General features: G+C 41.0%; 1 protein-coding gene across 4 annotated transcripts; it reads right to left on the minus strand.

Annotated features, from left to right (window-relative positions):
- Positions 1-366: 366 nt before the first annotated feature.
- On the minus strand, positions 367-27,871 carry LOC126354721 (ketohexokinase-like). Of its 4 annotated transcripts, none has more exons than XM_050004575.1 (6): positions 27,746-27,865; positions 27,473-27,618; positions 22,212-22,331; positions 10,133-10,340; positions 9,689-9,933; positions 367-735 (listed from the first exon to the last, which is right to left on the minus strand). In XM_050004575.1, exons 2-6 carry the CDS (start codon positions 27,568-27,570, stop codon positions 462-464), a joined length of 945 nt encoding a protein of 314 aa, XP_049860532.1. In that variant the 5' UTR covers positions 27,571-27,618; positions 27,746-27,865; the 3' UTR covers positions 367-461. The 4 variants fall into 4 exon arrangements, with proteins under 4 accessions (XP_049860532.1, XP_049860529.1, XP_049860528.1 ...); XM_050004572.1 differs by having other exon boundaries at positions 27,473-27,623; XM_050004571.1 differs by having other exon boundaries at positions 27,473-27,661.
- Between the last annotated feature and the right edge of the window lie 75 nt (positions 27,872-27,946).

A 27,946-nucleotide genomic window follows, 5' to 3' on the forward strand; every position in this document is an offset into this window, starting at 1 on the left:
AAGTATGTGGTGTGCAATTTCGTATTTCTGTTGTTGTTGATGATGAGGACGAAAGCGAAGAGAGAAGGTGAAACTCGGTGCTGGCACACAGCCTTCTACTCACGAACAGCCGCCGAACTTGACACTTCCATCCAAAGGCCTGATTATCATCGGCATTGCCACATGCCATCACTCCCTGAGGCTTGGAAATTAATCCAGGACACGGTGGCAAGTCTGTCGGTAAGGAATGTCACACAGACACCTGTCATTGCATTGCCCGACAACTGCTGGCGTTGGAAACTTCCCTGCCACCAGGTTTTGAGTCGGCTACCGCCGAGATGAGAGCTCAGACGGCTACTCTGTTGGAAATGAGATACATACAGTAAATATAGAGTCAGTGAAGTTTATTTTGTAACACAAGAAGCCATATGGACGAAGGAGATGCTGACGCAGCAGAACCGTGTATTCTGCGAAGCTGGCGGCTACTGGAGCCGAACGCCTCGCTGCCTGAGCAGATCCCCGAGACCTCGGAAGCCACGCACGCCGACTTTGGTACCAGCGACCTGGCAGGCGAACTTCAGGCTCTGCTCCAGCGGCCGACCCCTGGCCAGGGCCAGCATAAGACCCGCACAGAACGTGTCCCCCGCCCCCAACGTGTCCACCACGCGCTCCGGAGGGAAGGCGGGCGAGTAGAACACGCCCTCAGGACCTCGGGCAGCCGCTCCTTCTTCCGCCCACGGCACCACCAGCGTCGCCCTGCAAAGTAGCACTCCTGTCAATAAAGCACTCTGAGACTACATCTACATCTATACCTCCTTTTTTTTCTTTCTTTTGCTACAGCCTTTATTCCGCATCGGGCGCAGGGTCGGCAGGGTTAAGTAGGGATTTTGCATGGTTAATTTTAAGGGGTGGCCGGATACCCTCCCTGCCGCCAACCCATCCCCTCCGGGACGGAATGAGTGTACCCCAGCTGCCTGCGTCTAGTATTCACCTAGCAGGATGTGGAAAACACATCTACATCTATACTAACCACTGGTTATAATTCCCTTTCCAACACATTATAACACAGAAACTAATAACTGTGCGAGTATCAAACTTGGTAGCATTAATACCCAGAGTATTGGGTGCATAATTTCCATGCATCACAGCGCTACCGTCCAGTTCTAGCTATGGCCACCAGGTGCCGTCATCAGTCATCGTGATTCATAGCGTCACCTGACCAGTCGCAGCGCACTGGCTGACATGGCAACATGAACTTGGACAAAAGGAGCAAGGCATTATTGGCGAAGCTCACTTTGAGAATATAGCCGGCTGAAAGGATTACGAAAGGGTCCTCGTTCTCCACCTGCTGTGCTGAGCATTATGAAGAAGTTCGAATCGACTGGAAAACTGGGCATCCCTCCGGGAAGAGACCGCCGACCGGTCGCACCAGAGGTAGTTGATGAAATCGCTGTTGCTACGGCAGACAACGCTGCGCGCAGTTCCCGATCGTCAGGCAGTGCGCGTGCCGTGTCACGATAGTTGAACATCCAGTGGTCCAATGTGCGGAAGGTGCTTCGAACCATTCTCAGCCGGCTGGAGTGGCCGTGCGGTTCTAAGCGCTACAGTCTGGAAACGAGCGACCGCTACGGTCGCAGGTTCGAATCCTGTCTCGGGCATGGATGTGTGTGATGTCTTTAGGTTAGTTAGGTTGAATTAGTTCTAATTTCTAAGCGACTGATGACCTCAGAAGTTAAGTCGCATAGTGCTCAGAGCCATTTGAACCATTTTTGAACCATTCTCAAATGATATCCGTAAAAAATCCACATCGTACAGCAGTTTGCACCACAGGACGCACAACTACGTGTTGACTTCGCCCTCCACTTTCTCACAACGCGAGGGCTGGCCCTGGATCATCCTATGGACAGACGACGCTCATTTTTCTTTGACGGGTGAGGCGAACACACAGAGTTGCCGAGTGTTGTGATCTTCAATTCCTGTTTCAGTGCATTAAGTTCCTCTGTTCGGTGAACGTGACACCGTATGGCATGGCTTCGCGGCTACGTTCATCACTGGCCCATTCTTTTTTGAACAGGTTGGCGCTCAAGGACCAAAAACGTGCAGTGTGACTGGCCAGAGTTACTGCGATATGTTTCACAAGCGTGTCATACCCGCCCTACAGGAGAGAGACGCATTGAACTCAACGGCTTTCATGCAAGATGGGGCCCCTCCGCATATCGCTCGTGAAGTTCACCTGCTTCTCCGAAATACATTTGGAAACAAACGAATTATCAGCCGACCGTTTCCAAATGCTTAGCCGGCACGATCACATGATATCACTCCCTGTGATTTCTGGTTGTGGGCTGCCTGAGGGACAGGGTTTACAAGGGGAACATCCGCACATGTGCTGAAGCACAGCATATCAATAGGAGTAGACAGCATACCCACGGACCCGCTTCGTTCTGCTGTGCAAATTGTAACCCTGCGTTTTCAAATCCTTCTGGACACTGATGGACGCCTTATTACGCCCCTTTTGTAGCAGCAATGGTATCGGTATGTAATGGTACCATAGCAACACATTAAAAGTGTTTCAGCTGAATTGGTTCTGCATTATTTCTCTTCCCTATTTCCTTGATATTACTGCTACCAAGTCTGGTACTCGTACGGTAATTAGTTTTCGTGTTATAACATGTTAAACAGTGAAAGTCCATCTACCGGGTGATTTCGTTAAATGAGGACAAACTACAGGAAACGATGCTTGAAAGCATAAGAAGCAAAAAGATCATATGGAAGTGTAGCTGGAAATTAATTCCATCCTGTTGAAGGTGGAGATATATAAGATCTTTGGCAGTTACGCCGTCATCAGCACCATGAAATACGTCGGTGCGATCTTTGACTCAGCCGTTCACGACAGCAGCTGTTTATTTAAGTTCGCTGATGTTTCTGTCGAAATTAGTCTAGAAATTGACCACAAAGGGCAGCACCGGTCAAGGGGCAGGTCAGTGCATACTCTTTTTTATGAAACAAGTCCAATTTTCGAGCGATGGTGGGCTCGCAAGCTATACTCGGGTGCGGTCTTTGAATCACAATAATGTGCTCTCCAAATGTTAATAACGCAAACTAACGTATGTGATTGAGAAAGAAAGAAATAACATTACGAATATGATTTGTTGGAAGAAAACAGTGAAATCAGATGCTCCCGCGGACATTTCACGGCAATTCACCATTAGACCAATGCATCATTCGTTTTGACGAACACATCAAAATTGTCTGATGATGAAAAATATAATTTCGTAACCGGTAACAGTACTTTCTGAATAAAGTAACCTAAAATCAAGTTGTGTTTGCGTGCTGTACACTGTCAACAATTTATTTCCTATAACAGCCACGGTCTCCAACCGTGTCTTCATTTGACAAAATGTCATTATCACTCTTTACTTGCTGCTCGATTTGACGAAAGATTGCTGTGAAATCTCTAAAAGATGCAGATTTAAAAGGTCCGAATAGTGTCAGTATATGATGCTAAGATTTGCGTTACCAATTTTTGCAATGATGAAGTATAAAAACCTTAAAAATTAATATATGATCAAACACAATATAAAATTAATTCCATTGTCACTCATTACAGCACCTAAGCAATGTTAAGAACGAGCCTTAACCCTCCCGCCTTCACACTGACACCTAAATTTACGTAAACAATGGTAATGGACACAGCTTAAAATTTTTTACTTGCTTAAGTAACTATTCGCGTTTGCCTGACTAGCAACAACGTTTGGAACGCATTTGCGCTGAGGAACATATTCAGAATCTTTGTCTTAATAGCATTTGCCCACGTCATCTCGCATTTGTACGAAACGCCCCTATAAAGCGTTTACCTGTCACAAGCACACACATGTTATTACTAGTTGCAGCCATGTTTTGGCACGTACCAGTATTTACACGTGACAATCCTGAGAAAGTTACCATTAGTGAGAATCTGAAATCAGAAATCGAGATGTCATTTCTCGATTGTCATGGAATTGTCAACTAACACGAATAAGGCAGACCACACATGATGTTTTACATGCAATAACTCTGTTTCTCATCAACTGTCACTTATCAATGTTTACACACGAAGTCATCATGCATGTCTATATAAGTTTACTAATTGCTCGGGGCGTGAGAAAGGTTCATTGGAATTGTCTGTTGTTGAGTTAGATTAGTTTATATTGTGACTATAACTAGGTCGACCTAGATTACACCTGTCATCAGGAATTTTATCGACATTCATCTGGAGTAATTTGGGAAACCATAGCAAATACAAATCAAGATGACTGAATCAAGTAAAAATCCTAACTTCCCCTCATTTTATCAGGTTCGTGCATAATTTGTAGCGATTTTGTTTTCGATGTTGATATTCCGGTTGCTAAGGATTTATATATCGATTGTCTTTTTTTATTCGTACTTCACTGTTGTTGTTTGAGTTTACATAATGTCATTATGTTAACTGAGATAATGAGAGAAGCTGTGGGCGACAGAAAATGGGGTGCCAAGTGGAAATATTGGAACATTTCCGAGATATTCTTCAGTTCAATAGAGGGATGACAGCAGCGGAAGCAGCCATATGCATTTGTGTCTTGTATGAGGATAATGCCATTGCACAGAGCACGGCAAGCAAATAGTTTTCTCGTTTGAAGGAGTATCGTTTTGACATTACTGACTCTTGACGTTCAGGAAAACCTTCAGGGTTGATGAAGACCGTTTCAACAGATTCATTCTCAATGATCCATGTAAGTGTGCTCAAGGGACCGGCAAAAGTGATGAACTGTGATCATTCCACCGTTGTGCGACACTTGCATGAGATGGAGAAGGTTCAAAAATGGGGTGTCTGGGCATGCTCTAAGCCAAAATCACAATATTATGTGGGTTTCCATATAAGCACCTCTGCTTGCTCGTCATCAATTGGTTCGTGAACAACACCGACTGTTCTTATCCTGTGTCGTTGCTAGTCCTTAAGCCACCGTAAGGAAAAGAAAGGAATGGTTGAGCCCAAACAAACCAGCGACTCCCCGTACAAACAAGTGCCCACGTCCACAAAAGACAATGTTATGCATCTGGTGAAAGAGATGTACTACGAATTTCTTCCCCGAGGCGTTATCATCACTGATGGCATTTACAGGCAATTGGAGAGTGTTGCAGACGCAATCCAAGAACAACGACCAGGAAGAGTGCGAGAAATGCTGATCCACGATGACGCTGCTCGCGTTCTGCTAGACTAACAAAAAAGACAATACAGGAGTTAGGTCGGGAATTCATTCCGCAGCTACCTCATTCACCTGATCTTATGCCATCAGATTTTCACCTTTTCCGCTCTCCGTCGAACAACCTTCACGGAACTTCCTTTCCGGATGAAAATGCTCTCCAAACAAGGTTCGACGGGTTCTTTGCCTCGAAGCCACGTGATTTCTACAATCGCGGAGTCAAAAAGGCACCGCAGCGTTGTTAGACTGTTGTAAATATTGAAATAGAATATATTTTTGATCAGTATAGCCATTATGTGTATCTGTTGGTTTATTAAACATGTGGAACCTATGCACTAACCCAGTAGCAATAATCACAGCTTAATGATCCGCAGACATTTGTTGTTGTTGTTGTGTTCTTCAGTCCTGAAACTGGTTTGATCTTCATCTCCTAGTACCTACTGCAACCTACATCCTTCTGAATCTGCTTAGTGTATTCATCTCTTGGTCTCTCTCTACGATTTTTACCCTCCACGCTGCCCTCCAATACTAAATTGGTGATCCCTTGATGTCTCTGAACATGTCCTACCAACCAATCCCTTCTTCTGGTCAAGTTGCGCCACAAACTTCTCTTCTCCCCAATCCTGTTCAATACTTCCTCATTCGTTACGTGATCTACCCATCTAATCTTCAGCATTCTTCTGTAGCACCACATTTCGAAAGCTTCTATTCTCTTCTTGTCCAAACTATTTATCGTCCATGTTTCACTTCCATACATGGCTACACTCCATACAAATACTTTCAGAAATGACTTCCTGACACTTAAATCTATACTCGATGTTAACAAAATTTCTCTTCTTCAGAAACGCTTTCCTTACCATTGCCAGTCTACATTTTATATCCTCTCTACTTCGACCATCATCAGTTATTTTACTTCCTAAATAGCAAAACTCCTTTACTACTTTAAGTGTCTCATTTCCTAATCTAATTCCCTCAGCATCACCCGACTTAATTCGACTACATTCCATTATCCTCGTTTTGCTTTTGTTGATGTTCATCTTATATCCTCCTTTCAAGACAGTATCCATTCCATTCAACTGCTCTTCCAAGTCCTTTGCCGTCTCTGACAGAATTACGATGTCATCGGCGAACCTCAACATCTTGATTTCTTCTCCATGGATTTTAATACCTACTCCGAATTTTTCTTTTGTTTCCTTCACTGCTTGCTCAATATACAGATTGAATAACATCGGGGAGAGACTACAACCCTGTCTCACCCCCTTCCCAACCACTGCTTCCCTTGCATGTCCCTCGACTCTTATAACTGCCATCTGGTTTCTGTACAAATTGTAAATAGCCTTTCCCTCCCTGTATTTTACCCCTGCTACCTTCAGAATTTGAAAGAGAGTATTCCAATCAACATTGTCAAAAGCTTTCTCTAAATCTACAAATGCTAGAAACGTAGGTTTGCCCTTCCTGAATCTAGCTTCTAAGATAAGTCGTAAGGTCAGTATTGCCTCACGTCTTCCAACATTTCTACGGAATCCAAACTGATCTTCCCCGAGGTTGGCTTCTACTAGTTTTTCCATTCGTCTGTAAAGAATTCGCGTTAGTATTTTGCAGCTGTGACTTATTAAACTGATAGTTCGGTAATTTTCACATCTGTCAGCACCTGCTTTCTTTGGGATTGGAATTATTATATTCTTCTTGAAGTCTGAGGGTATTTCGCCTGTCTCATACATCTTGCTCACCAGATGGTAGACTTTTGTCAGGACTGGCTCTCCCAAGGACGTCAGTAGTTCCAATGGAATGTTGTCTACTCCGGGGGCCTTGTTTCAACTCAGGTCTTTCAGTGCTCTGTCAAACTCTTCACGCAGTATCGTATTTCCCATTTCATCTTCATCTACATCCTCTTCCATTTCCATAATATTGTCCTCAAGTACATCGCCCTTGTATAGACCCTCTATATACTCCTTCCACCTTTCTGCTTTCCCTTCTTTGCTTAGAACTGGGTTTCCATCTGAGCTCTTGATGTTCATACAGTGGTTCTCTTATCTACAAAGGTCTCTTTAATTTTCCTGTAGGCAGTATCTATCTTACCCCTAGTGAGATGTGCCTCTACATCCTTACATTTGTCCTCTAGCCATCCCTGCTTAGCCATTTTGCACTTCCTGTTTACCTCATTTTTGAGACGTCTGTATTCCTTTTTGCCTGCTTCATTTACTGCATTTTTATATTTTCTCCTTTCATCAATTAAATTCAATATTTCTTCTGTTACCCAAGGATTTCTACTAGCCCTCTTCGTTTACCTACTTGATCCTCTGCTGCCTTCACTACTTCATCCCTCAAAGCTACCCATTCTTCTTCCACCGTATTTCTTTCCCCCATTCCTGTCAATTGCTCCCTTATGCTCTCCCTGAAACTCTGTACAACCTCTGGTTCTTTTAGTTTATCCAGGTCCCATCTCCTTAAATTCCCACCTTTTTGCAGTTTCTTCAGTTTTAATCTACAGGTCATAACCAATAGATTGTGGTCAGAGTCCACATCTGCCCCTGGAAATGTCTTACAATTTGAAACCTGGTTCCTAAATCTCTGTCTTACCATTATATAATCTATCTGAAACCTGTCAGTATCTCCAGGCTTCTTCCATGTATACAGCCTTCTTTTATGATTCTTGAACCAAGTGTTAGCTATGATTCAGTTGTGCTCTGTGAAAAATTCTACCAGGCGGCATCCTCTTTCATTTCTTTGCCCCAGTCCATATTCACCTACTGCGTTTCCTTCTCTCCCTTTTCCTACTACCGAATTCCAGTCACCCATGACTATTAAATTTTCGTCACCCTTCACTATCTGAATAGTTTCTTTTATTTGATCATACATTTCTTCAATTTCTTCGTCATCTGCAGAGCTAGTTGGCAAATAAACTTGTACTACTGTAGTAGGTGTGGGCTTCGTATCTATCTTGGCTACAATAATGCGTTCACTATGCTGTTTGTAGTAGCTTACCCGCATTCCTATTTTCCTATTCATTATTAAACCTACTCCTGCATTACCCCTATTTGATTTTGTGTTTATAACCCTGTAGTCACCTGACCAAAAGTCTTGTTCCTCCTGCCACCGAACTTCACTAATTCCCGCTATATCTAACATTAACCTATCCATTTCCCTTTTTAAATTTTCTAACCTACCTGCCCGATTAAGGGATCTGACATTCCACGCTCCGATTCTTAGAACGCCAGGTTTCTTTCTCCTGATAACGACATCCTCTTGAGTAGTCCCCGCCCGGAGATCCGAATGGGGGACTATTTTACCTCCATTATATTTTACCCAAGAGGACGCCATCATCATTTAATCATACAGTAAAGCTGCATGCCCTCGGGAAAAATTACGGCCGTAGTTTCCCCTTGCTTTCAGGCGTTCGCAGTACCAGCACAGCAAGGCCGTTTTGGTTATTGTTACAAGGCCAGATCAGTCAATCATCCAGACTGTTGCCCCTGCAACTACTGAAAAGGCTGCTGCCCCTCTTCAGGAACCACACGTTTGTCAGGCCTTTCAACAGATACCCCTCCGTTGTGGTTGCACCTACGGTACGGCTATCTGTATCTCTGAGGCACGCAAGCCTCCCCACCAACGGCAAGGTCCATGATTCATGGGGGGGGGGGGGGGGGGGGGACGTAGACATTTATATATGGAATATAAGGAATACGTCGGATGAAACGCCTCAAACTGGCCTCTATTATGCAGTTTATTACGAAGGGCTTGCAGTTTTTACTAAAGCCTGTTTGACACTATCTTTAGCAGGATAATTTATATTAGTTCTGAACACCCTCAGCGTATGGATCGTTTCTCTGTATAGTGTTCGCTTAATAGATGTAGTACTTATTACTAACAATGAAACTCTTTAGGGACTAGGTGTAATGCAACAGTGATCAATGTGAGGATCGTGAATTAACAAAATGAATGACCCAAATCACTAAAACTATGTGAAATACAGTTCTCCATGAGAGCGGGACAGGAATGAGAAAAATCTGAACACTGAAGACTTGAAGCATTTCCAGTTCAGTTTTCAGATGGATGCTAAAAATAAAGAACACCTGCGAAAATGTATATCCTTGACTTGAAACTTCCTGGTAGATTAAAATTGTGTGCCAGATCGAGATTCGAACTCGGTCCCGAATTCCAGTCTCGATCTGACACTCAGTTTTAATCTGCCAGGAAGTTTCATGTCAACTCACGCTCCGCTGCACAGTGAAAAAATCATTCTGTATCCTTGACTTGCTTCCAAATCTACAGAGGCGTCTCCGTGAGATTTTTTAAACGCGGTTTACAAGTATGTAATGTTTTTTCATGCAACATTGTCAACATTCGCCCAATATTGTCTAAGGAACAAAAGAAAATTGTTTCGCAAGGTAGGGAATGGAATTTGATATCCGCTTTGAGAAATGATCATTCGCTTCATGTGCAACAGTACCTTCTTTTTTTTTTTTAAGGAAACTGCTGCAATATCTTACCCAGGTTTCAGATGTCCATAAAGACCATCCAGCGCCTCAGGCATTGAGTTGTATCCGTGAACCCTAGCGAAGTCTTTGCTGACGACGACGAAATCAGCAAGTGGCATGACCTCCAGGCACCGATCATCGTTGTTCTCTACTTCCAGAGACACTGGAACTGGACTGTGTTTTCCAGAAGCCGCACGTTTCGAATTCCATTCAGTAATCCTTTGTACTATTTGCTTCAGCTGGTCATTTTTCCGCATCTGAACAGACATAACGGACAGGTGTAATTACGTCTAGGAGAAAATACAGTACACATGGATTGGATGACACGGTACAGAATCAACGAAATTTCACATAAAAGCAAAGTTAATAAATAGTACCAGGCGATATTATATAACATGCTTGGCCCAAACAGCAACAACAAATATAGATCTTTATCGAATTATTTTGAGAACATACCTCTACGTGAATCCAAGAATACTGTGACAAATCTATGTTTAGAAAAGCTTCGTACGAAACCTCCGGCCAGTCCTCTGTGTAGTACAGGAATGTTCGCGATCCACTTCCTTCATTAACGATGGATATTGCTATTGGTATTTCACAGCCTTCAATTAATTCACACTGACTCACGTTGACGCCAAACGACTCCAGTTCTTCTTTAATAAGGCTGTGCGAAGAACAGCAAGAATAAATATCCAGTAAAATTACATGTCTTTGTGATAAAAAGTAATAGGGCACCTTTATCATCGAAAATGCTACAAAGTTTGTAATCGGAAGTAAGGCCACGTTATTCTGTAAGATCCAGAATTCATAGATGTGAATTGGTTACCATGACTTAGACCACTTACAGACTATCGGCCATAAATAAACTTGTTGCAGTATATTTCCCGTTTTGATCTTTAGAAGCTGTCACCGTGTAGCGTATTCCAGTTTGAAATCTTTTTAAGTTTATGTAAGCATAAAACTTTGAAAAAGCATATATATATATATATATATATATATATATATATATATATATATATATATATATATATATATATGCCGGCTGCGGTGGTCTCGCGGTTTTAGGCGCGCAGTCTGGAACCGTGCGACTGCTACGGTCGCAGGTTCGAATCCTGCCTCGGGCATGGATGTGTGTGATGTTCTTAGGTTAGTTAGGTTTAAGTAGTTCTAAGTTCTAGGGCACTGATGATCTCAGAAGTTAAGTTCCATAGTGCTCAGAACCATTTGAACCTTTTGAACAACTACTTAAAGTGGTAGTTTCCGGTATTATGGCTCCGAAGAGAAGTTAAGCCATTGTTAGCTTAATTACAAAATTGAAACTATTATTTTCTTGTCGAAAATGGGTAAAATTTTAATTTCTCTGAGACCAATAATTTTTTTTTCATCAGTTGAGGAAGCAGTGGTTGGAAACGAGGCATAACACCCAGTTTGAACTACAAGTCACTGCTGAGAGATGCGTCGCAGTTGTTCACACATTGGACTTGTATTCAGGACGACCAAGGTTTAAATCTCACCTGATTATACAGGGTGTCCTAGAATTGATGCGACAAAGTTCACTGCGTCTTGAGGAAGGAGGGTAAGAACCCGTGTCTGGAAACGTCATCCAACAACGCTACAGAGCGTCGAAGTTACAGGCGCTGGATCCTGCCACGGGGCCACCCCTTCGGCGACAAACGTGACTTTGTAGGCTGAAGCACCGACGGCGAAACATTTCGCTATATTGTTTGTTAATCAGTGACCGCGACTGATCGTTATCATGTGCAGAAGATGGAGCTGGCTGCTGCATACAAAGGCCTTGTCTCCTATGAATGCGATGTCCTGTTGTCCCACTGCATAACGGTTTCGGACGTGGGTTTTGATCTGGAACGCTCTAAAACCTTCAGTGTTTTTCGGTGAATAGGAGAGAAGCATACTGCAGATGGAAATCTGTATACAAACCCGTCATCCACCAAGGCAACAGAGCATCGCATTCACAGGAGACAAAGCCTTCCTACACTGGCGATCGTGGCAACTTGGTGCGACACTGAACAACAAACAACGTTGCGAGGTGCTCTGCCTACGGTCCTTCAGCTTGCAAAGTCACGTTTATTGCCGAAGAGGTGGCCCAGTGACTGGAGCTGGCGTCTTTAACTTCGTCGTCGAATGAGTTTCCCGACACGAGTTGCTATCTTCGATTGGTTCCTAAAGACACGCTCTAACAGGCCTCGAAATTGTCGCAACATTTTTAGAACCCTGTACAGATTTATGTTTTACGTGGTTTTCATAAACAAGATAAATGTCAAGTTGGTTCCTTTGAAAAGGAAGTGGCGTATTTCTGTGCCTATCCTTCCTCATTTCGAACTTTGACCCACCACTAATCGATGGGCCATTAAACCTTAATCCTGTTTTCTTGCTTTAGAAGTCACAGTGAGGTTCTCCACTTGTCGTCTCATATTTTCACTGACCCCTTTTCAGATTGTGATTTATGGGTACATTACGCTTGTTTCTGATTTCGCTGATGCAGTGGCGAATTCTGTGACATCGATGTAGGGGCCCACCGTGCGACGATTTTGTGTCCGTTTGGTGCTATGAAATTAAGGAGACGAGGTGTGTGATGGATTATTAATACGGCTATATAAAGTCCAGGGGACAATCACATGCACATTGTACCACACAATAAATAGTCGGACTGAGTACATCACAAGTTAATTAAATGCAGGCAGGAATGAGGCTGGTGATAAATTAAACAATGTTCACTATTCACATTGACTTTACTTTAAAGCAAATAAACTTTGTCAAGCATTCAGTTCCTGAACTCTTACAGCGACAGAATGAATGCTTTACAAAAATTTGCTAAGAGTGTCGCTCCATGTTAACATTAGACATTAACTCCTAGCAGCTAAACATCGAAAAATAGCACAAGTCCAACACTTGCTGTAGAAATCAAAGACCAAGCTAACTGGCGAATATTAAAAGTCCAACTCTAGACAACTGGCGAAAATTCCAAGCCCACTGATCTGTTGCCTGATAGTAGCACAAAATTATGACAAGTTCACGGAAATGTCCTCAGAAAAATTCTACGTTCACTTTAACGATGCGACCAACGCACCGCTCATGAAATCATACGTTTTTTTCCTTTCGAGACACAGATTGCAATGCCCTGAGCCCAGATGTCCGCTGCCCTTAAACAGCCTCACCTGTCGTCATCCAAATTTTCAAATACACATTTCTCTCATAACTAGCATAATATGGCACATAATTCTAAACTAGAATTTTACCAGATTTTTGACGGTGCCCTTGGACTTTTCCTGGCTATCTTAGTTTTTAACCCAACCACAGTTTAATCAGTTTGATAGTTTCTATATGCTAATTTGCTAATAATTAATTACAAACATGATGAAACCAACATAGTTATTTAAAACGATAACTTTTTCTTTAATACGTGTATTTTCTTATTTTATAATTGTATTAATTTGATTTTTATTGACTGTGTCCGTGCAATGAATATTCCAGACACTCGTTGCCGCCAAAGTGGAAACCTCCCTCTCGTAACTGTTGTATGGGCTGGGTTCCCACCGTGCCAGCAACACGGTGTCTGGAATTGCGAAAGCCGACACATGCGACCCCGGATATTTGCGGTTTTACCTGCTCCGAAGAGTTGGGTACCCTTGTCTCCTCCACCTCCCACGCCACCCAACCGCTGGAACTCCCATGGACGGTGTCTAGACGGACACACGGTTTTCCCTGCTCCGAGGAGATAACGCCACGCTCATCGAAACACAAGCCCTTATGCTCACTTTGGCTCCGAACTTTCTAGTGTGACCATCAGAAAAATTATTTCAACGACCAAGGGTAGGCATTCTGGTCATTACAGCGGTTGCGTTTATAATGAAGTGAAGGAATTTAAAGAAGGCGGTGTTACGTGGATGTGCTGTGTGCTAACACCAAAAATCGGATCATTGCAAGAGAAGCATGCAATCGAAGGACAAAAAAAGTATTTAACGTATCAGAACAGCTGTGTAAACCACCTGATGATGCACTTCTGGAAATGAAGAAGCAAGTGGGAAGGGAGGAGAAGAGCGCTCGAGAAGAAACTACGCAGCTATCCGAGATGTACGGTGGCTGAAATGGGAAATCTTCATAATAATGGTCATGGATTTTCATCAGCGTGATTCCACACTGAACGGTTGTGCACAGGGAGTGCGTATTTTTATAATGATGGATAGGAATACAGCAATCAGTTGCAATTCCATACAAGAATAATAAAAAAACCAACAAAACTGCGTCTGATTGCTGTATTCCTATGCTTCCTTACAATGGTTATGACTTTGTTACAGTGATACCTAGCTCAGCATCTACGGAGAGAATCTTGTGTCGTCAGCTGCATCAAGCTCAGGGGAACCAACAAGAGCCCAAGAATTCTTATGAAATTGATCTTCTTGAAGGTATTTTTAAAAAGCCAGATGGCAGTAGTTTTTCTTCTAGAAGACGATGGATTAGAGGAGAGAATATTCTTTCTTAGTCGAAACAAAAGAAAAGGTAGCTTAAAAACGTCTTCCCATTTTTTTTAATGGACGGAACATTTAACAGGTGCAGCAGGCAGTTTGCACAGATCTACACCACAGACGCTGTGTTAGAAGGTCCCAGTGATGAAACCAAAATTCTTCCTGCCGTATTTACACTGTTCCCTAATAAGAAGAAAGACACACACGTTCGTCTGATTAAACCAGTGTCCTAGAGAAGTGAATGTCAAGTTTCCACTCAAGTAAAATAAAAGGATGTTATTTCCATATAAAGAAGAGCTTCTGGAGAGAACGTAAATCTCGATCTAACTGAAGATTACCACAAGAACGAAAGTTTTAGACTTCATGTCAGCATCTGTGCACAGATGGGTTAAGATTCAAGAAAGAAGCTGCCAATAACGTAAGACTGTTTCAATATATTAACTAATTCATGGCCAAGTGGTTATAGAATGAGGATATCCCCATTGTAGTGTGGAATTGCTACGAAAAAAGGCAATGAACGACGAACGTTGAAGATTGGCACAACAAAATAAATAATGTTATTGGGAACTCTCACCCTAGAATCACCAATTTAGTGGGGTACTGAAAGAAGGAAGTGGAGCTTAAAAACTGCGTATGCATTCAGTTGGAGATGAATATCGAAGAGAAGAAGGGGAAGAAGAAGTACTCGAAGCTGGACAAGAGGATAAAGAGAACCATAAAAAATTGTAAAGAGACTGGCAACATTAGGTGTAGCTTGAAAGCCTTTGCCCATATTCAAAAACTGGACTAATACACATTAAAAAGTAACCTATGAAGAGCACTGAGTCTTCGCAGATTATTTAGTTAAAGCTATCAAGTATACTGCATTGATATTATCGGCGCTGATATTAAGTTATAGTTATAAAAAAGTGTACCATAATTCTTGCATAAAAACGACGTTGTCTGTATAGGCTGTGTTTTAAACATGCCGAAATGGTAAACGACCATTTATTATTTTGACATTCTGAAACCTGTGCAAAGTGTGAAGGGACTCAGAATTTATTACTTCAAAAAATTAGAGTGTGTCAGACGTTACGACAGTGCAATAAGCGGTGAGATTTAGCTTAACGAAGCCAACATTAAACATCACTTAAATGACCCTTCTGTCATCAGAAATTACAGTTACATCTAAAATTTTTCAACTGCAATTTCCTATTCAGTGACAGTATTTTCTTTCCCTATTTTGTGCTTTATGCCGCAACACGTTATTAATAAATTTTTGTCCGTAAAGGATATCGCATTTTGGTGAGTAAATTAACATGGAGTATGTCTTTGTTCTTTACAACCATTATTTTTTTGGACTGTCAGTCGTAGTAATTAAAATAGTCACAAATTCTGCGTTGAAAATGCTTAGCAAACATTTGCACTCTTTTTACATCGTTCCTTTCCTGTTCCTTCCATGCTGATGGGCTGATTCTGTCGCAGTCAATAAGTGTGGAAAGAAGCTACCGTACAAACGAAGTGAGGATGCGGTTATATTTATGCTGAACTCAAAGCACCCCGTCTTCAGGCCACGAGTGGCCTACCGGGACCATCCGACCGCCGTGTCATCCTCTGTGGAGGATGCGCGTAGGAGGGGCATGGGGTCAGCACACCGCTCTCTCGGTCGTTATGATGGTCTTCTCGACCGAAGCCGCTACTAATCTGTCGAGTAGCTCCGCAAGCGGCATCATGAGGCTGAGTGCACCCCGAAAAATGGCAACAGCGCATGGCGGCCTGGATGGTCACCCATCCAAGTGCCAACCACGCCCGACAGCGGTTAACGTCGGTGATCTCACGGGAACCGGTGTATCCACTGAGCCAAGGCCGTTATATTTATGCTGGAAATAACCAATTACATATTGACATAGTCGAAGGTACTGGTTTCGACTCCCAAAACTTTTAAATATTTCGATTTCCAGATATTGAAAAGAAGCTCTATATTTTGGTAAAATGGAAAGGTAGTTGGAAATATGTTGGTATTAGATGCAACTACTGCAGTATGTTTAAAATCCAGCTGTTCAGAAAGGTATTAATAATTATGATCTGTATTTTCATTTGGAAACCTGATTTCAAGAAGTCAAGATTTGGAAGAAGGACGCTCCTTACGTATTAGCTCTTTCGGGTAAGAAAGCGGACACGAGTACAAGGAAGGACCATTCTTGCCTGAGGGATCGCTGCTCAAACTATATGAATAAGGGGGTGACCACAAACGTCCGGCAAGCCATGCCGACCGCCAATGATCGCTGTCGCAACTGCACGGCAGTCAGTAACACTTGCCAGCAATGCACCTCTCCACCTGCTGCCCTTCTGATAGCTGGGCTGATTCGCAGGCTCTAGGTTCTGCCAGCAGCGGAGTCGAAATCTGCCTCCTGCTTGTGGTCAGTGCCCGAAAGCCTGACCACCACCTCCTGGAGCTTCATGCATCCTTGATACCACGGCGAGCCACCTGCGACCCTGCCCCTCAGCTGTCAAAACAGGTCGCGCGCCCTGCCACACTATCTTTAGACTGTGTTATCTCTCGATTGTCACAGCATATGGCGAAGTCGTTCACTTTGAACTGTTCAGTCACGAATTAAACGCAGTCGGGTGGAAAGAAACTTCTTCAATAGGCAAACACAGTTAATCTCTATTGATAATTCTTTTTATTTTAGTGTATGTTTTAATATTGTACGTAGTAAACTCTCTATCAAGATGTGCACTTTGTATGTGTGTGACTAGTGTGTAGCTTACGAGTTGTAGTGGAAAATTTTGAATTTATACCATTTTCGAACATACTTGATATAATCCATTCTGGGAGCAGCGCTTATGACCGTGACATCGAGCACTGTAAGTCATACAGTGTTCAACAAGATCATCATTGAACTTAGTATCTGTAACTGTATCACCTCATTCGAAGAGAGTTACCAGAAAATAAGCGACGAAAAATAATGACTGATTCTCAGATTAAGGATTTTCTTGCACTTAGTATGATCTTCGTGTTTGGTAACATCAAGGGTATGTAAGAAATGTCAACTTACACTGTCGCTCCTATTATCTATTAAGCTCTACGTCAGTGCGAGGCCTAGCAGGTGAGTGCAAATTCATTGCACGATACAATCGTGAAGTATCAAAAAAAAAGTCCAGTTTGTAACAGACTAGATTGTGGTGACGAAATGTTGGCATTAGCATGTGTTCGAACTTGTAACTGAAGATGTGGCAACATGAAACTATTGGTATACATGTTCGTAGCCGACGTCTGAACAGAGTCATTTTCCAAATTGCTGGCTCTGAGTCATCAAAGACGCTGTAGAAAATGGAATGTGTGTCAACGACTTTAATCGAGACAGAGGTTGCACACTCAGCAATGGGCGCTTTATACCGATAGATTTCATTTGTTTCTTTATTGTTATCTGAGTTCCCGGCAAGGAGTTGGGCTGCCAGAGGATAAAGTTGTTCAAGGTTTTACATTCCTAACGAAAATTTTAACAAATGTAAAGCAGATGAAAGTAAAATCTGTTTTTTATGTGTACACAAATATTTTCAACGTTTAAAACTTTTTACTTGATTTTATACAATCGTTAAAGTTAAATCAGTGATGATAATATCGATGCTGTTATGCTATAATGGTAATGCTGGTGGTACATGAAAATGATCATGTTCATGGTGGAGATGGAATGATGAATATTACAGGGGCTCTGTGAAACTTCAAGAAGCAGCTACCAGCTTTTTTCAGTCATCTGACTGGTTTCATATGCCCGCCACGAATTCCTCTCCTGTGCCAAACGTTTCATCTCAGAGTAGCACTTGCAACCTACGTCCTCAGTTATCTGCTGGATGTGTTCCTATCTCTGTCTTCCTCTACAGTTTTTGCACCCTACAGCTCCCCCTAGTACCATGGAGTAGTTATTCCCTGATGTCTTCACAGGTTCCCTATCATCCTGTCCCTTCTTCTTGCCAGTGTTTTCCAAATGCTTCTCTCTTCGCCTCATTTCTTACTTTATCAGTCCACTTAAAATACAACATAGTTCTGTAGCACGACATCTCAAATGCTTCGATTCTCTTCTATTCCGGATCCATGTTGTTTCACTACCACACAATGTTGTGCTGAAAAAGTACATACTCAGAAATTCCTTCCTAAATTAAGACGTATGTTGGGGATGCTCGTAGACTTCTCTTGGCCGAGAATACCCTCTTTACCAATGATAGTCTACTTTTTATATACACCTTGTTCCGTTCGTCATGGATTATTTTGCTGCCTGGGTAGCAGAATTTCTTGACATCGTCTGCATTGTGATGCTCAATTCTGATGACACGTCTATCGCTGTTCTCATCTCTGCTATTCCTAATTACTTTCTTCTCTCTTCTATTTACTCTCAATCCATATTTTGTTCTCATATTCAACAGATATTCTAACTCTTCTAAACTTTCACTAAAGATAGCAATGTCATCAGCGAAACTTCCTATTGATGTATTTTCACCTTCAATTTTAATCCCACTCTTGAGCCCTTCTTTTATTTCCGTCGTTGGTTCCTCGATGTGTAGATTGAACAGTGGGGGCGAAAGATTTCATCTATGTCTTACGCCCATTTTAATGAGAGCACTTTCTTCTTGGTCTCCCTGTCGCGTTGTTCACTCTTGGTTCTTGTACATATTGTATATCACCTGCCTTTCTCTATAGTTTACTCCACTTTTCTCAGAATTTCGAACATTGTCGATTGCTTTTTCCATGTCCATGTTCCCAAATCCTACGGACGTGTCTTGACTTTTCTACTGTCTTGTTTCCATTATCAACTGCAAAGTCAGAGATGCCTTTCTTTCCTAAAGCCAAACTTATCCTCAGCTAACAGATGTTCTTTTCCATTCTTCTGTATACTATTCTTGTCACAGCAGACGCTGTTAAGCTAATTGTACAACGGTTCTCCCATTTGTCGGCTCTTTCAGTCTTTGGAATTGAATGGATGAACTTTTCCCGAAAGTTTGCTAGTACACATATAAAAAAGTTTTGCATCACCCCGTTTCCCAGAACTCCTGAAGATAGACATTGACTGTGGGTAATGTATCACAGACACAGTCCCTTTGTCTGTTCAGACCCGCCCAGATATATACACAACCACGCATAAGCAGCGCCTATTAGTCAGAGGGGGTCCGACAGCCGATCAGTTCCATTCATTCCACCAGGAACGAGGTACACGGCTCTTGTTGTCTCTAGCTCAAGCATGCCTAGTTGGCCAATACCGCGGTTCGATCGCGTACGCATTGTTACTTTGTGCCAGGAAGGGCTCTAAAGAAGAGACGTGTGCAGGCGTCTCGGAGTGAACCAAAGCAATGTTGTTTGGACATGAAGCAGATACAGAAAGATATATCTCGCTCAGGACGCCCAAGGGCTACTATTGCAGTGCACGACCACTACCTACGGATTATGGCTCGGAGGAACCCTGACAGCAACGCCACCAGCTTGATTAATACTTTTCGTGCAGCCATAGGATGTCGTGTTACGACTCAAACTGTGCGCAATAGACTGCTTGATGCGCAACTTCACTCCCTACGTCCATGGCGAGGTGCATCTTTGCAACCACGATACCATGCAGTGCAGTACAGGTGGGCCCAACAACATGACGAATGGACCACTCTTCACTGATGAGTGTCGCATATGTCTTTCAACCAGACAATCGTCGGAGACGTGTCCACCGAGTGCAGCAAGGTGGAGGTTCCCTGCTGTTTTTGGGTGGCATTATGTGGGGCCGAGGTACGCCGCTGGTGATCATGGAAGGCGTCGTAGCGGCTGTACGATACATGAATGACATCATCCGAACGATAGTGCAGCCATATCGGCAGCATACTGGCGAGGCATTCGTCTTCATGGACAACAATTCGCGCCCCCATCGTGCACATCTTGTGAATGACGTCCTTCAGGATAACAATGTCGCTCAACTAGAGTGGCCAGCATGTTCTCCAGACATGAATTCTATCGAACATGCCTGGGATGGATTGGAAAGGGCTGTTTATGGACGACGTGATCCACCAACCACTCTGAGGGATATAAGCCGAATCGCCGTTGAGGAGTGGGACAATCTGGACCAACAGTGCTTTAATGAACTTGTGGATAGTATGCCACGACGAACACAGACATGCATCAATGCAAGAGGACGTGTTATTGGGCATTAAAGGTACCGGTGTGTACAGCAATGTGGACCACCACCTATGAATGTCTCGCTGTATGGTGGTACAACATGTAATGTGTGGTTTTCATGAGTAATAAAAAGGGCGGAAATGATGTTTATGTTGATCTCTATTCCAATTTTCTGTACAGGTTCCGGAACTCTCGGAACCGAGGTGATGCAAAACTTTTTTTAATGTGTGTATATCGCCAGTCTCATAGATTCTATATAGCAGTGTGATTAGTCTCTTTGCTGCCACTGCCCCCAATGATTTGAGAAATTCTTTTGGAATGTTTGCATCCAATAAATAAGTGGCTCACAAAGTGCTTGTTCGACGGATTCTTGAGTGTTGTTCATCAGTCTGGGACCCTTACCAGGTAGGGCTGCCAGAAGAGGCAGAAAAGATCCAACGAAGATCGGTGAGTTTCGTCATGGGATTGTTTATTTGGTACGAGAGCGTTACAAAGATGTTCAATAAACTCCAGCCGCAGACGCTACAAGAGAGGCGTTATGCTTCAAAGAGAGCTTTAATACTGAAATTTCGAGAAAGTACTTTATGGGAACAGTTAGGCAACATATTGCGCCATCCACATACGTCCCACAAAACGAGCACAACGAGAAAATTAGTGAAATTAGAGCTAATGCAGAAGTTGACATACAATCATTCTTTCCATGCGTCATTCACGAATCAATTTCTGGTTACTATGTTCCAATCTGAGAATTTTTTTATTTTAGAAAAGCAGCCGATAAACATATTAACAGAACGAAAATGAATATTTCCAAACATGGTTAGATTCAAGTGAAGGAAGTTGCACCTAGTGTCGTCGAGACAACAACGTTTAACTGACTTGAAGACTGGAGCAGCTACTTGATTTTCAAGTAAGGGGTTCCCATTTACATAATAAAGGACTTTGTTTTACAGTCACAACCATGTAAAAACAACTTGTCAGCTGAAAAGAAAAAGGATCTGCAACAGATGGTGCAGTATTTGAAAGCACCTAATAGAACATTTTTCTAACATTAATAAATTAAAATTGCTTTGTACTCTATAAAATTAAAAGAAGGACTAAAAATAATTTAATCACAAAACAATGTATCTGTAAAATGTATCTGAAACATGTTTATCATTAACAAAACTGGAAACTCCTTGAGATTTCTTTCAGTGACACATACCTCGTTCTTGCCGATAGCTGTATGGCGTTTAGCAAGTTCTGCGTTTTTCAGAATAAAATATGTATTTTCATTTATAAAAGGAAGGGAACATAAAAAATTGCAATGGTTGTGTGACTCTTACTGCAGAAAAAATTAAAAAAAATATTGTTGAGGGTTTCCCATCAAAATATTGTTGTCAAAACAAAACAAAAACTGAATAACTCGAAATTAGTTTTCGGCACTTAGTCCATTTTTGATTTTCAGTGTACAATTATAAAGAGAGACAAAAACTTGACTACAATAAGCACGTTTAAGTGAACGTAGGTTGCAGTAGTTATACCGTGACTTGTGTGGGATACACTTGCGCCCAAAGCTACATCAAACCGTCTTCTAACTGAAGGCCACAACAACGGCATTAACGACTACTCTCTATAACGTGATTTTTCCAGCTGACATTCGGATTCTAATTTTCGCCGAACCAAAATGGCGAAACTGAACTGTATGAGTGGTGTGGCATTGACATTAGACGAGGCAAGAAAAATGCATTTGCCTAATATACATCTTTTTCAAGTAACAAGCATTGCGTAATTAGCTTTCATTTCACTTGAAAGTTTCAATTCTCTCAAATAGTTTACCCATTTCGGCGAATAATCTCCAAAATTAAAAAAAAGGACAGTTGTCACATTTCAGTATGTTGCTAAGTGCGTCCAAAAGAAGAAAATAAAATCATGCAGAACTTACCTCCCAGTTGTAGACTTAACGTTAAGCGTTCCAAACAAATCACTTTTGACACCCAATTCCGCCAAAACTTTGCAGTTATTCGCAGCATTGCCTCCTGAACTCAACTTCCGATCAAGGACTCTGTTGAGAAATTGAAATCAAGTATTAGAGAAGTGGGAACAAGAATTTAAAAAAATGTTGTCGGATGACCATACCCAAGTAGCCAAACGACAAAAAAAAAAAAAGTGTTAGATGGGCGATGAATTGGTGTTTTGGGTGGGGGGCGGGAGGGCGGGCTTCAGATAGTCTTCAGGTGACAGCTTAATGTCGCGATCCCATACATAACGACATGCATCTTATCAAATACTAGTAATTCCCCTCCATCGAACTCTCATGTATAAAACAGCTTCAAATGTCTGATTACAAATGAGTTAATGTGTTAAATACTTGACGGTAAACACGTAAGTAAGAAAAAGTTTTGAAAGTGTTTGATATGAAGTTTAAAGTTTGTTGGAGATCACTAACTGCTCTCGCTATTAAACAATGGATGGATATACTCTGGGTAATTTAAGCTCTGTTTTAAGCAGAAGTTAATTATTCACGCATCCGGTTGTTCACGACGTCATATCACCTAAACTATATGTATATATTCAGGCCGTCTCAACTAAGAGTCGTGAGGAGTTTCTTCTCTGCTTTTTTTTTTTTCGGCAGATATTTGCACTTTCTTGTTTTGAATGTGTAGCTGGAGTTGGCCCAAACAGACAGTTCACATCACGTCTTTCATGCAAGACGCAGTGTAGAAGTTGTTTCCTATTACAAACAAAATGATTTTTAAAGCGAAATTTTAAGTGCCCTTTTAATAGAGCGGTCCCAAATTAGTCCAGTGAGATATTTATTTTATTGATATGCATTATCAGGGACAGTAAAACACAGGGAATAATTAGTACTCTAGCAGCGACAGGATAGCTCTGGCCAGCACTGACTACCGCCATGCAGCAGAGCTTCTCAGTCGCACTTGAGTTCATGTTATTCATCATGTTTTACTGTCCCTGATAATACATATCGATAAAACGAGTATCGTAATAGGCTAATCTGGGACCACTCTATCGAAGTGGCACGGAAAACTCCGCTTTAAAACTATTTCATTTGCAGTTGCGAATAAAAAGACGCTTTTCATCGACAGTGGGTGTCGCATGAAAGACGTCAGTTGTGGTGTATGTCTGGGCTGACCCCAGCTACATATTCAGAACACGGAATTGCAAGTATCCTCCGAAACACTTGATAAAAAAACGCCTGAAGACCAAGAGTCCCCTATACTTATAACATTGTAGATACATTCGGTGGTTTATGTGGATGCTGTTGCAAAGTGTGTTTGTTGTTAATAGAGCTAGTAGTAAAGAAGCAATAAATTTAAAAGTCATGCCTGGTGCTCAAGTTTTACTGCATGAATAGCGAAAATATAGCAAGCATTAAACTTTTTCCCTTTCGTGATTTTCTTGGGAGGAGGGATGGGGATTGTCAGCAGAAAAAGTATCGTAAATGTTTGAAATTATATGTACAGTATGTTGGAAGTCGTTAAGTACTCTCATTCTCTAATACTAAATGAACAAAATATGGGTCATTACCTCGCTTTGAATTATTCTGCCTCAAGACATACACATGCTTTCTAACTGTAACACTAGTCTTACTGTGTTAAACCCTTAACATAAGATTACACCTCTGAAATTGTGGAGTATGACAGCATTTTAAATATTTAAATTTGGTCTGTATTTATATCAAATATTTAAACTAAAATTTTTATTGTCCCTGGCAGACGTTAGATAGGCAACCAGGTGACCGTGGACCAGTTTAGTCGTTTAGTAAGACAGACGAGTGTGCAGACACAGAGCACTGAAAACGTTGCAAAGTGAAGTGTTAGTTTAAAAAGTGAACGCAGCAATAAAATTGTTTTTACTATTGTAATCAAACATTTGTGTAAATGAAACGTATTTTAACGAAGGGGAAAAGGAAACTGTGTTTTGAGATTTAAAATAAATTGCCATTTTGAGTCATAAATTTACTGTTTTCAAGTGCTTCTGTTTTTCTTCACAGTTCATAAAACATCACAAGGTGGTTGCTTCAGCGTCAAAAGATGCATCGCAAAGGATGAATCCATCTTTTCTAGTCTCTAGTTTCTCTCATGTTCCGACAACCTAATTAAATGTCATACCTCTGCCCGAATGGCAAGCATACAGTTGTCCATAGTCCTTGTAAGTGAACCTGTACATACCAATCTGTGCCAAAGGTTTCCTTTTGTCTTTACTACTGAACACCTTAGGAATGTTATTGTTATTTTATAATGAAGGCCTGTACATGACGGATTATATGTTTTTGTCTCACTAGCTGGAATGTGGCAGTATGTGGGATAGTGCACTAGTTTTTGTCATTGATCGTTCTCTATTAGTCAACGTAGGTAAATTGTGTTTTTAGCAATTTTTATTTTCTCCTATAACATTACAAATCAAATCAGAGCTATACCCGTTAGAGAAAATGTAAGTTTAATTGATTATAATTTGATTTTTAAATGTACGTTCAACTCATGAAATGATACGAAGAGATGCACCGTGAAATGGGAAACGGCACGTTTGTGTCTGTGGCTACTGTAAGCTTGCAGAGATTACAATTTCGGTAACTCTTGTCTTTTGTAATTGATAAATGAACGTTTTTTTGCGCTAATGTCTGAATTAACGTCCGAGAAATTTATAGACGTGCGTTTGATTTGAATTTTATTATATTGGGAGTTAGAAAGTTAGAAGAACATATTTAACTGTCTTGTGATATCAGTCCACATCACATCACCCGTATACCAGATTCAGTATTTAATTTTGCAACTCAGTGTCCCTTTCTGTAATACAATTTATTCAAAATTCTAGATGTAAACTTAACCTCTCAGTCTTTTGCTATCAGAAAATAAACCTCTACCATACTTAAGATTCTGTTCAAAAGATGAAACGTGATATTTCTATATTTAGTTAAACACAAGAGCCTAAGAAATTTAAAATTATCCTTAATACTGTAACTTACAAATCATATAGAGTAGTACATAGAAATTTAAGTAGTTGTTTATAATGATTAAAGTGTCATTTCAGTGTAAAAAATGGGAAATGAAAGAAATGTTAACATACTCTGAAAAAAATATAACATACATATGGAATATAACCGCGAAAACGCAAACAGTATAATAATTCTGGTTATATTCACAGATTTTTTCAAATGTGAGCAAAGAACAGTTTACTTTTTCTCCAGTCATCAATAAATGAGAAACCATTACATTCCAGACGTGAAATGAGAAATTAAAGCAGTTAGCAAACTGTTATACAGAAAAGTAGTTCGAAAGCTCTTTTGTTTGTATCATCTCTAATATATGAAGTAATCTTACACAACGATAAGATACGTTGTTTAATGATGATCTAGTATCAGGCACGGCATTGAGGATTTTTTCTGTTGAGTGTAGGTGTAGTTCGACTTACAGTTGTTATAAAGCACAACAGTAAGAGTCAAAATAATTAAAATGTGCTGCTGTGTTTCAAGAGTTTCTTATGATGTAGTATTAACCAATATTTTCCTCATTCGCCAGCGTAAATTCAACAGAATATAATGCAGTCGTATAACAGAATGTAGCAAGACTCCTCGTCAGATGCAACAACAATTCAACTTGAAAAAGAGAAAGGCCACAGACCCAAATATTGAAGAGGATGTTGCGGATGACAAAAAATAAATAAAAATAAAAAATGATCAAAATTGAGGATAAGTAACATTTGAAAGCGCTGAAACACTTCTACATAGAGTGCATGTAACCCTCTGGTAATGATAGTTGAAATGTACTGGTAATTTAAGAACTAATTTTGACCTGATTGAAGCCAAGAACGTTTTTAAGTAAAGAAGTTTTTGATTAAAAAATTGTAAAGAAAGGAGTGCACTTTGGATACTACAGTGAGACATAGCCTATGGAAGTATAGTTGAGAGTCACAATGGCTTTTATAATTTTTATGTTACTATACAAATAAAAAAATACATAATGAAATTAAGAATCTACTCATAATTTGATTTAATGCGGCACAGTATTGATCAATAACACTAATATTGCTTCATTAGAAATAAATCAGCAAGATAATTTGGGTTGAAGAAAACAGGAACAGAAATATCTAGCACATTATAAACAGACATTCAACACTTAGCTTCCTTCTGCTGTGAGGAAAACACGATCACCAAAGAACTTGTGGAAGGAAAGGTGGATAAATTTTTCAATCATTTGAGTAAATATATAAAAAAATGATAGCCAAGCGCACTGAATGGTTTCCACATCAATCCTGTGATAACAAAATAAAGGTACGAAGTATAAACATCATGTCGTCCGCTTGCATAATTCGATCTCTAGTGTTTACCGAATTTCTGCTGTCACAAGCATATGTATTGGCGTGCTTAATCCAGAATGCGTCGCAGAATTTACGTGGATAAAAATGTTCCTTTCGTAAATAGCTGGCTGGAGGTGAATCTTCACTTGCAAATAAAGACAGTAAATACCAATTTACATTAAATAACAGTAACAGTATTTTGTACAAATTTTTACTTAATTACAAAATCTGTTTTGAAGGCTATTTCGACAGTGCGGAGAGATCGGTTAGTTGCTAGGAATGATAACTTACGAAAAACATATTCGTTTAAGTCTGTTTTAGTGTTCCTCCTTGGGGTCACGTTTCATGTTGAATGAATATACGGTTTGAAATAAATGTCAGACATATTTCATAATAAGTTCTTTATTTTATAATCTGTCACTTTAATTGCGAAAACTTTCATTCCTTATCTAGCATAAGTCAGTGAACTGAATTACTTATTGTTTTATGACTCACGATAGATAATTTTTGTTTGCTATATTGATCTTAAAACTGCGCAACTTGCCGGTGAACGGTTCACCACCAACATACCGTTTGTGCAGTGGTGAGACAATGTGGAGACAAATACTGCTGAAGTGTCAGAGAAAAAGGAAAGCTTTTATGTGCCAAACACGAATGAAGAAGTGGATCATAATAGCGACGTGTTAAACATTTATTGAAATTACCCTCTTGTTTTAAATTTGCATTTCTGTTTCTAGTCCTAACATATCTATGTTACGTAAGTTTCACCTTGGAATACTTAAGAAAGACTAATGGCGACTTTAAATTCTTTTTATCAAACAAGACAAGTACGAAAACAAACAGGCACTTAAAACACTATTGCTTTTAGTAAACAGCAGGAATATTTACCTTAAAACTGTGTCTTCGACAGGATAGCTGTCGCAGTACAGCAGTTCGTCAAGGCATACCTTCCCAATGCAGAGTATTTTAAATTCATTCCCCGCCATTGTCTGTGCACTCACGGCGGTGCCGAACTCGGAGAAAACGTGAGGACTCTACGCTGAACAAAGTCGTGGATGATGTCTCTGAATCTTGAGGCTATCAACATACTGTATGCACTAGCACACGGCAAACATGGAGACAGTAGCACGTTACGTCATGCTTATCACATGGTGGAATTACCTCTTTACATTTGGACAGCTGTTCAAGGCAGCATGGCCTTCACTTGGATTGCTGCACTGCTTTTGTATGTGAACGTAACACTATTTCGTGCACTTGGTTGCTGGCGACATCTGTGCTTTTACAAAACGAACGTTGAATCGAGAAGCAGAGGTTATCAGCGATTAGCAGGTCAGGGACCTGGGCCAAGAGTCTTCCTGTGAA

Source organism: Schistocerca gregaria, chromosome 3, assembly GCF_023897955.1.
Source record: "Schistocerca gregaria isolate iqSchGreg1 chromosome 3, iqSchGreg1.2, whole genome shotgun sequence".
Classification (NCBI taxonomy): Eukaryota; Metazoa; Arthropoda; class Insecta; order Orthoptera; family Acrididae; genus Schistocerca; species Schistocerca gregaria.